Source organism: Notothenia coriiceps, unplaced genomic scaffold (assembly GCF_000735185.1).
Source record: "Notothenia coriiceps isolate Sejong01 unplaced genomic scaffold, NC01 NC01_scaffold00002842, whole genome shotgun sequence".
In the NCBI taxonomy this organism is placed as follows: Eukaryota; Metazoa; Chordata; class Actinopteri; order Perciformes; family Nototheniidae; genus Notothenia; species Notothenia coriiceps.
In genome coordinates this window covers 31,168-42,134 of record NW_011335543.1, presented here as the reverse complement: position 1 = coordinate 42,134, position 10,967 = coordinate 31,168, and the positions used below count along the sequence as shown (strand labels likewise).

Sequence of the window (10,967 nt, the reverse complement as noted above, 5' to 3'; positions counted from 1 at the left end):
CCAATAAATTGAATTAATAGCATCTCAAGAAATCCCTGGGTAAAATAATTTCCCTATAGAAAGGGAGTTTTTAGCAAGAACTAAACAGCTAACGTTCAGGAATAAGTCCCTAAACTAAACAAGGAAATGTATGCAACAATAAATAATACCTGAAAGATTCAAAATTTCCTAGGAAAAGTAATAGCGATTTTTCAATGTGATTATTTTATGATTGATTGGTGGCAGAAAAACTCCATTTGTAATTCAATAGCTCCGCCCAAGCTGCTAGCAACCAGCGGAGCACTCTCTCAGTCTGTCCCTCTTTTTATTTTAATACACTTTGAGGAAGTCACTTGAACTGATATAATGGTAAGGTAAGTGTCATTGTTAGGATTGAGGGACAGCCAGTGCGACTTGTTGCGGTTGAATTGAAGCCCAGTAGTCCTGATAAGTGTGTCAGTGGGTGCTTGGGCCGAAGACGTTACTGGCATTTACTGACAGAAGACACATCATGGCTTTGTGGAATATGGGTGACCATTGGGAAACAGCTTATAGATACATAAACTATCACATTTAAATAAACACTCCTTGTTATTTAATTTTGTATTCGTTTATATAGTCCCTGACAGCCACATTCAGAGACGTATTTTACAGCTGCTCTGGTTTCTCCTATATCTGATTGTTTTGACTTGAACCTCAAACCGGCATCAGAGCAGAGTCTACAGCCGTTGCTTTCTGGCTGAGCTGAGCTGTCCATTGTTGGAATTATTCCAGCTACCTCCAACATGGACACTTTTATTTTTACAATCTGCACCTGGAAAACACCGGAGCATGGATTAAGACTTGTGGGTAACAACTGGACATGGAATTGTCCAAAAACCAGAACAATACAACATCACACATTGTCAGAAATAAATATATTACAACGCGATGAAAAGCTAGAGAAACACCCGAAGCCAACTTCTAAAAAGCTACGCTTTAGATCCATGAAATAATATAGCACAAACTGTTGGAAGAATATAAAAAAAGAACAACAAGCTGAACTTCCCCACCTATACCACAACAGGATAGAGTTGCTTCTTGCGCACTATATGCAGCACACTGAGTTGTTCTCTACTCTTATAAAGAGATTCACATAATACGATATGCACGAGACAGAAATTGAGCCAGGCAGATTGCGGCGTAATTGATTCTGAAATCTTGTGATGCCGACAGTTTATAGGAACTTGTAGATGGAAACACCGACCGCTCGATCTGAACCAGGTCTGTATTCCACGGTTGCGTCGACACCCACGTTTCATTATTCTCGGTCAGGCAGAGTTGTTGCTTACAGCTCAACGTGGCCTGGCAGCTCTGGTTCAGCAGGGAGGCAAGCAGGAGTGCTGCACAATTGGAGTGAGATGTAAGGCTTTTCCGTAGCATATGGTAGAATGGTTGTAACCGCTGAGTAGATACTGTATAGAAGATGTTGCCAAGTGATAGTTAACGGCAGCGTTTCCGCCAGGGGGCCGTCTTACCGCCATTTGACGCCCTTATTCAGCTCGGGACGCCCTGAACGCGAGCCGAGGGCGTCCAAAAAATAAATAATTAGAGAGAAGATCAAGTTTTTAATCGCTTGAAATGACGAAAAGGAAAAAGGAAAAGGACATCCCTCTGTTGGAGGGGCAAAGGAGCCTGGTGGGATTATTTTCGCCGCCAGCAAAGCGTGTTCCCGTGACGGAAAGTGTACTGCCGGCGAGCCTTGACCGGGGGTGCTAGTGGAGAACGCGCGTGAACTGCGAGCGCCGGAGCCTCGCAGCGGCGAAACTGAGGCTCCGTGGTAAACTGTGTTAAAATGAAGAGCCATTTAGGAGCCGAAAGAGCCTGCTCTTCTTAGTGAGCCGAGCCAAATGAATTCCCCATCACTAATACGTAAAGAGATAGTATCTATAAGTGACGGCTCAATTCAAAATTCAAGTCACGGGGTGGACGCCCTCTCAGCCCTGGTCTGGCGGAAACACTGCTCTCAGTGTCTTCCTCTGCTTCCTCTCTCTTCCTCTCAGTCACAGGCAGTACGCCGCCCTACGCCTTGTGTAGATTTCCGCGTGGATGCATCTCTTTGTAGAACATGAGTATACCATTTCAGTAAGTGAAATGTTATAGTGTATGTATTTCATCTTTAATATCCTGCTGCTGAATGCATTCTGCTGCTACTGTATTATAATTCAACATAATGCACTCTTCGACATGTTTTATAGTTTCTAATGTTACACTGATGACGTTTCCCATTGGGTTACTTGCAAAATAATTGAATTTCTGCTAATATCCTTGCTGATTAAATCCCCCTGTAAATGAAGTATTGGCCAATGTTGAACATTGTCTCGTGAGTATCTTCAACCAATGATAGTTCATTACAGGGAAAGGAAACCAGGTCAGGAGATTATTGCAAAGTGTACACAATAATTGAATTAGCGCATCTATATGGAGACTCTACGGATGCAGTGATGTTTCTCAGGAGGGAGCAGGTAATGGCTGGTTTGTGTGAAAACTTGAGTGGATGGACCAGAGGGAGACTCAACACTTAACTCTCATACTGCAGCTGAAAGGAATAAGGACTAGTGGATGATGGTTTTAACACCCAAATAAACATTTAGGAGACCTTTCAGTTGTGTTTCAGGGGAAATCCACGGATCGGCTACATTGAAGCATCAAGTTAGAATAGGTCACAAATGATTAGCCTCATACAGGAAGTGATATCAGAACATCCTCCTGCTTTTGTTCCCATTCATGTTGTTAGAAACCAATGATATTTGGGATACAATAACATTTTCTTATCAAACACATCAAATATAGAGTATACATTGTTTTGTATCCTATTCTTCATTGCAAAAGTGTAATGTCTTGCATTCACATGTATGTCTTTATCTGTCAACTCTTACAATAATAGCTAAAGTCATCCATTCATAGCAGCTACTGGTTTATGGTTCCGTTATATTGTATGTGTCTGTAGCTGTAGTAAAGAATGGAAAGCACAGCAGGGTGCATGCTGTCGGTAATGCAGCCACGGACACTGCGACTCACACACTAATAACAATGTCTTTTGAGCTGGTGTTGGAAAATTGAAGGGGGAGACAGCAAGAATTTATTTACAGTAACTTGGCAATGATCAGTCTTGTCATTGTGTTGATGCGAGCCATAGTTATTTGAGTCTTTTCTGTACATGACCACTGACAGAGGACATTTCTTTTCCCAGCAGAAAGAATTTCTTGGAGCTTTGCATTTCCTACACTTTATTTGTAAGCGTGTCTAAAAGCTCAGTGGCAGCAGACTACCCATTTATGCTATACATATCGTCTGTGCCCTTTTTGTACCTTCGGATGATGATGATGACGGGTCACTTAAATCTTCCCGGTGAGCAACGACTGTCTGGATGCGTGTTCTCCTGCGTGTGCATTTGCTCTGCAAAATAGCGGGCTGGCATTTACCCATGACCGCTGACACTGCAACAACCTGTCATTTTTAACTGTACTGAAGAGGCACATTTTAAGATGCGAGTGGCTGGCTTGAACTTAAAGCAGCTGGGAGACAAAACTGAGAGAGAAATATGAGATGGCTGCAGAGGGAATACAAGGAGATCAGACTGAAAGAGTTAGAGATGCTGTCATGTGTTGCTTCAGAAGGGAATTGCAGGGAAATTGTGACGAGAGAAGAATACATTCAACAACCACTAGAAGTTTATGTCTCCATGAACTTGCCTGGCAGGGTTCTAATCCATCATATGTTCATAGGCGTTGCCTGTAGCTAATTGCAAAAAGTGTAAATGATGTCTCTTTACGGTCTGTTGATGTGCATGACATTATGACATGGCAAAAAAGGTACAAGATCATGGTAAGCGCAAGACCAGGGTGTTTGTGTTTCAAGACAGCTGGATGAGTTGCCAAATCAAACTACTAATGTGTTGTATAACAACTTCATTTTTGACTTATTCAGTATTTAGTCCTTTGTGCCTGTAGCCATCAGGCTGCACAATAAGGGGCTAATAATGAAAAAGAAATACAATTAAATCACTGGTCATAAATATATACTGTTTCCACAACCCATGTTAACTTTTCACTTGTCACTTTATAACTTAGATGATGACCAAATATGTATACTGTATATGCTGAGTTATTTTACTCTTATTTTTATTCATCTCCTATTTTCATAGTCTTTTATTATTATTATTATTATTATTTTTTTCCTTGATTTTATTTTATTTATTATTTATTTTAGATGTTATTGATCTGTGTGAATCTTTGCTGTACTGTTTTTGTTCACGCTTACCCTGTTGCTGCTTTGTACAACTGAATTTCCCCTCGGGGATTAATAAAGGTTCATCTTATCTTATCTTGTCTTATCTTATTCCTTCAGTAATGTAGTGGTAAATTCAGTTCTAGGTATGGCTGCCATTATTAATGATGAACAATCTCCAATACCAACAATTTAAAGAATAAAGAAAGACCAAATAGTTCCCTGTGATGATGGAATAGTATATTTGCTTGAAATGCCCATTCTTTGTTGTATCCATTGATTTCACGAGGATTGAATGTATGTCAGCATAAAAATGAGGCTAACCCTTTTAATGCACACACATAAAAATATGCGGCAAATGTTTTATATAAAGTATCATTCAAAAAGGTAATTGCATTCACAGAATTAAGGGCTAACTGCGATGCAAAAGTATGTGGAGACATTAGTCAGTGCTCCCTCTCTCCGTCCTTTTCTCTCTGTTGTTCTGTGATGAGATTCCATTAGACGCCATTAAATCTCTGCCTAAGAGCCCTCTGAAGCTTCACAATTACAGAAATAAAAAAATCACAATCCTCATTGAGCGCTCTCGTGCATTAGGGGCTGCCTGGAGTCGCGTGGGAGCTGTTACACGGGGCCCCGGCACAGCCCGAGTCAGAGGCTCTGCAGAGCTGCAAAGAACAGCTCATTAGAATGACTAAGAGCCCCAATGAAGGCCCTTATGTGGACGCCATAATGGAGCGGGGCTCTTGTGCGGGAGCCGTAATGGAGGCTCTTATGCAGTTGCGCTCGTCTCCCCACCGCACAGCAGAGGCTTGAGCTGAAACTGCGCGGCTGGAGAGGTGACCCCCGCCGAGGGGACGCTGAGGGGCTCCAAACACAGCAGGCTTTTGTACTGGCTTTGTGGTCGCAGAGCAGAAGGCTTTCACTGCATCCGTCACTCAGTGAAGTGTGCGGAGGTGGCTCGGTAAAGGAATATGTGATCAGGTATAAGGTTGAAATATCTTCTTTATTTTTTTATTTATTGCACATTTCTCTTCAAAACTGTACAGTTTTCTTCTTTCTTTCTGATATCCTGCACATGGAGTGGTTTTTCATTCTCTTTTACTCATATATATTTATTTTTCTTGTGAACAGTTAATTTATCTCGGTTCTATATTAACTTATTTATTTCGACGTAATTCCACTCGCTGTTAATGTATGTGTGAACCTACTTGGCAATAAACCTGATTCTGCTTCTACAGATTTAGCCTTTAAGGACCAATACGATCTTTCCGATGAGCTAAGGGCGAGGTATATTTCCCAGTATTGAACCAGCCAAGTTCTGTAGTAAGTAAAGTAAGAACAGATAAAGATGGAGTGTTTGTTGGTATAATAGATCAATAAACTGTCAACAGATGATAGGTTTGGTCTGTAGCATTGCCAATTTCTGAATAGTGCTTTGGTAAATATGTTGCTTTGCCAAATATTGCGCCTCCCCTGATTTGGATGTTTAACTTATCCATGTTGCCAACTTCCTTGCATCTAGTGAGGATGGTCTGCTGCATAAAGCCAGTAATATAGTGTATCATGTTTTAGTGGATGGCAGATATGTGTGCTGCTAACAAAGATCTATCATCAGACTTTCCCTTCAATCATTTATTTAGAGTTTAGAGTCCCGATAATGGCCGTCGGTTGGTTTCAATACCGTGTGATGATTTGGATTAACAATATAGGATGTAATAACTCTCAGTTGACATTCTCATGAAAATGGCAAACACATTATTAACTGTATAATAATAAAAAGTCAGTGATCTTGGATAAAGCTTACAGTATACTTTCCGTATTTTCTAATGTCAACAGTTTAATCAAGGTTGTTTCAGGAGCCTTTCCATCACCAAAAATACAATTCTGGTACAAAACACTGTTTATTCAACTGGCGTTTTAATAAAGTACTGTTTTTCTTTTTAATTTCGATCTTGGATGCACAATTATTCTCCACCTCCATGTAGAAACTTTTGATGAAATGATTCCTCATCACTTAGTTAAATGACTGTATCTGCGAGACACGTTTTAATTCAGTCAGGTATTAGCTGTTGCCATAGATGTCTCTATAAATACATCCACGGCTGTGAGGTTGACAAGCAGACTGTTCTCACAGCCTCTCTAATTTCTCTTCCTGTTAAATATCACTCGTCCTACTGCTGCTTAAATGCAACCCTGTTTTTGGCGGAGTGACATTTAAAAGAAACACCAAGACCTTTTGCAACACAGGCGCTGTGGAAAATGAAACTCCAGAAATCTCCTGCATGAAACGCTAATGCTCTGCTTTAATTATAGGAGAGTAAAGTTAAAACTCATATTCATGTCAGTTGAGGTGGAGAAGATTAATTTGGGCCGTCTAAAAATGGATGAAACATTAAACTTTGTGAGGGAGGGATGTGTGTATCATTCTCGCTCGTTCCTGTAATATGGACGAGATTGTTGGCAGTCATGAATGCCAGGTCATCTCACTCTTTACTTTACTGAATGTGTGTGTGCGGTGTGTTTGTGTGTGTGTGTTTGTGTGTGTGTTCCTGTCTGCATCTCTATCTCAGTGTGTGGGCACAGGAGCCGCAAAGCTGTTGCATGGCCTCATCGATTTCATGCCCTCTTCTCACATCTATTCACATCTCCTCTCCGACTCACCTCCCTCCTCCCGCTCCTCCTCTTCCTCCTTCTCTTTTGGTCCGTTGCCCATGGCGATGGTTCACCTCGGTAACCGGCGGCTGTGCAGGAAGTGGGAGGCGGCCTGGAGACAAGAGGACCTCCCGTGAGTGTTGTGTAAGGCGGGGACGTGGCAGGGGGGCCTTTGATCTGCGCCGGCGGGTGCGGTTAGGGGTCGATGGTGAGGGGCTTGTTCGCTGCAGGCTTGTAAAAGCGGAGGGAGTATGTTAAACATCTTATCGATCCTTCGTACCACGGATAAAGAGAACACAATCAAAAAGCTTTTGCACACAATCTCTCGTATTACACGGATAGATGCAAACAGAACGAGTTGCAGGAAGGTAGAAACAAGAACAAGAGACTTTGAAGGAATAAGAGCTTTAAAAATAAATCATGGGTTCCTCAAATGCACCTTACAGGGGTTTTATGTCTCTGCCAGATGTGAGTGCCTTGGGAAGTAGGCCAGACAGTGCCTCCTGGTGGGAGGCTGGGTTATTTTCAGGGGTATTGTACCAGATGAAGCCTTCAAATGTTGTTGGCGGGGGGCCGTCATACACTGAGCAATTCCTTTTGGTGAAACGCTAACTGTTCTACTCGGAAAATCAAGTGTTCAAAGCTTCTGAAAGATGGCTGCTGTAAGCGTTCACATTCTAATGCACTCGCACTATTCATTGTATTTAAAAGCAGGCTGTCAAGAAGGGGTTTCACTGCCTCTCTGGTTAAATGTGTTGAGGCTGTTGCACCTCTAGCCACACTCAACAATGATGTGTATAAAGCGGGGCATTGATGATGTGTTTTGTTGGCCGACACATTTTCAGCGTGATGAAATGTACTTGTCTCATTTAGCCACTTGTCAGCAACAGCTTTTTTGAAGACCTATTACAGCTTAAGACATTAACCAGTGGGATATTAACTGACATGTTGAATGTCCTAGAACAAAACGCAAAGATCTCGTATGCTTGTTATAACATCAGACCTTATTTCCAGACAAAACCAAAAAAATGATTCCCAAAAACCGTTGACTTGGAACCAAGGAACACAGGAAGTGGTACAAAGCTAACTAATTCCTGGGTTGAGGGCTAATTCCTGCTTTTTATAGAGAAATGTTTATATGATGTATACAACTTTGCCAAGTCATAGCATCCATGGCAATATCCAGCAATATAGCTGGCTACACCTTTGTCTCTCTACGTGAGAGTCTGCAAGCACTTTTTCCATCCTGTGATCAAGCATGCCCCCCATTATGTGCGTGTTTGTGCACACATGTTGCTAGGGGCTGCATGGGGCTCAGTGCTTACTCAGTAATTCCCGGGTCCCAGGCTGTGTATTAGTGGCTGATCCAGCCGACTGGGCCAAGCGTCCACATTCAGTCGGCCTGGGATGTGCAGCTCAGAGCGGGATGCTGCCCGGATCTCTGATGCCTCCCTAAGCTCTCCAGCACAGAGCAATTTACTGGCACCAGATTGGCACAAACAGTGTGTGTGTGTGTGTGTGTGTGTGTGTGTGTGTGTGTGTGTGTGTGTGTGTGTGTGTGTGTGTGTGTGTGTGTGTGTGTGTGTGTGTGTGTGTGTTTGTGCCCATTTCAGTTTGCTCCTTCTTTTTGTCATATTTCTAGCCTGCTCGTTTCCTCAGTCATTGGCCTGTCATGGCCTGGCCTGGCTTGGGTTGCCTGTGCAGTGCAGTATCCGTCGCTCTTCTTTCATGGCAGGCCAAGCCGACAGTGACACTAAGAAGCAGAAACATCAGGATTTCTCAGCCAAAGCACAGCCACTGTGTTCTAAAATGCTATTCTCTCTCTGGCTGTTATAATATTTGTGTTGGTCCATGCTGTTTTTTGTTAACTTGTTAATTTGTCTCCTTCATTTTAAAATGTCTGAGAATAGCATGACCTCCACTGTCACAACTGCGTGATTAAGATATATTTTTGCATCTAGCAGCATAGTAATTTGTTTACAGGGTCCAGCGGACTGGATTATGTTCTCTGCTGTCATTTATTGTGAGTTTCTGTCAATGTCCATCCATGTCCGTGTTTGGTTAACGCAGCCAGTTGGTCCATTTCTCTGAAATGCAGCTAAATTGGCTCATTTATGTGAACATTCAGTCCAGGGCTGTCTTGCCCAACCTCGGCCTCAAACAACAAGTCTGCAGGGGGAGCTTTGGAAGGCTCCATATTGCAAAACTACATACATTGTTAAAAACTCAAACAAAACAAACAAATACATTGTTTGTCAGGACATATTGTATTTAGGATAATGATGCATTTGACCATTATTTTTGATTTTGTCATAGCATTTTTAGACAATAAGGGGAGCTGTAAGTAAGGGTGATAAAGAGCAACTGAAAAACAGAGCAGAAAAGTCCACTTATATTACAGAGTCAGGATGGCAGGAGTATATCTTCCACTGACTGTTACGCCATTATGAAACTATTGAGTCTTGATTCTCCAGAAGATGATTGGTTCAATGCCCTGACAACATTTAATTTACATTTTTTTTAATATTTTCCCAAAAAAGTATACCACACTAAGGCCATTTGGCATTTCTCAGTGATCTCCTTTTTGCAATTGTTACAGCGCTATGGAGTGGTGCAGTGATGATGTATTTTTGTAGGCCGACAAAAAGCAATGGGATTTTTCCGTTGGATTTCTAATTATTAATTCACTATTATGATCTTTAAAGCGTAAATGCAATGGCCAGAGTCAAAGGCTTACCACATGACTGATGCATGGCTTCATGTCAACATTGCTAAGCTAAAGGCAGCTAATATTTAAAGTAATGACGATTAGTAGTTTCATTTGGACACTTGTTAGCAAGCGCTGTTTTTATGACGCAAAGAAGCTTCAGACATTCATCGGTGGGGTATTTGATCACATAGTTTAATGTTGAAGAATAAATGTGAGAATCTCTTCAGCTTTCTGGGCTCCTGCTATCATTCCTGCACCACTGTATTGCCTATTTGTTCCTCTGCCTTACCATGCTACCTAACAATCTTAACCATACTGTAGTTGACTGGCACACATTTCTTAAGCAATTCCCCAAAAAGTGTGGGCCTTGCTGTTTGTTCCATCGGCTTTTGGTACAACCAGAATTACAATTTTAAATGTCACAAATTGTGATTGAGTGTGTTACATTTCATATGGCCTGCGTTGTTGACATGTCATTGGAATTGCATTAGCATGTGATGTCCCATTTTGTGGGGAAAGATTGAGTCGTTGTGAAGCTTGCTGTCCGATGACAGATCATTACTTATAGCCAGCTGGTGTGGCTTAAAGTAGACAGCAGGACTGAAATCCAGTCAAATTTGTAGAGTTTAGTGGAATTGCTGGATGATACCCTAGTTTTAATCCCCTGGTCCTTATTCATAGCTCTTGAAAATAAACCTAACTTAGTGCATTTGGCAGTATTCAATTCTAGATGTTAGTTAATGCCAGTGGTTGATGCTTTGAAAAATAGGATACAAAAATCTATCGTTTATTGCGCAAGATATTGAGTTTCCTATATTCCTTACACTGTTTACACACAATATCTATCCTCAGTGGACTTTTCTCTCCATTCATAGCACTAAAATTCATTTCAGAGCACAAGCCAGTTTCATCTGAGAACAATTTCAGGAAGCGAAAACGGTGAAGAAAATGATGTGGCATTGTTTTCAAGCTGGTTTCTACCCTGAATGTTTGGTTGGCACAATACAATCATCAGCTACTACAACGTACTATACTAGTAATATGCAACAGTATTACCTATGTAACAGTATGCTCTGAATAAAGTTGAGTGAATATGACTTTGAAGCAGGATTGGGAAGTCAAATGAAATAATTTCTCTCTCAGATAATAAGTCTGATTGGATCATATTTTGTGTTCATTCATGTGCCCTTACATGAGCAGCACAGATATATTCGCTGAATGTTTTTTCTAGAATGATAGATCAGTTATAAAAGTAAAAGATCAGGTAGTCATGGAATAATACACTTTTCTGATTAAACTGATCCAGGTTTTTTCATTTGACTGAGCTATTTATTCACGTTTCATACATGAAGAA

General features: G+C 41.3%; 1 protein-coding gene across 1 annotated transcript in view; it reads right to left on the bottom strand.

Moving 5' to 3' along the window:
* tcf3b (transcription factor 3b) overlaps positions 1–6,964 on the bottom strand; it is a 41,084-nt gene extending 34,120 nt beyond the window's left edge. Inside the window, exon 1 of the mRNA XM_010765973.1 lies at positions 6,913–6,964. Within this exon, the coding sequence (XP_010764275.1) occupies positions 6,913–6,964 (52 nt within the window). The remainder of the gene's footprint in view (positions 1–6,912) is intronic.
* Between the last annotated feature and the right edge of the window lie 4,003 nt (positions 6,965–10,967).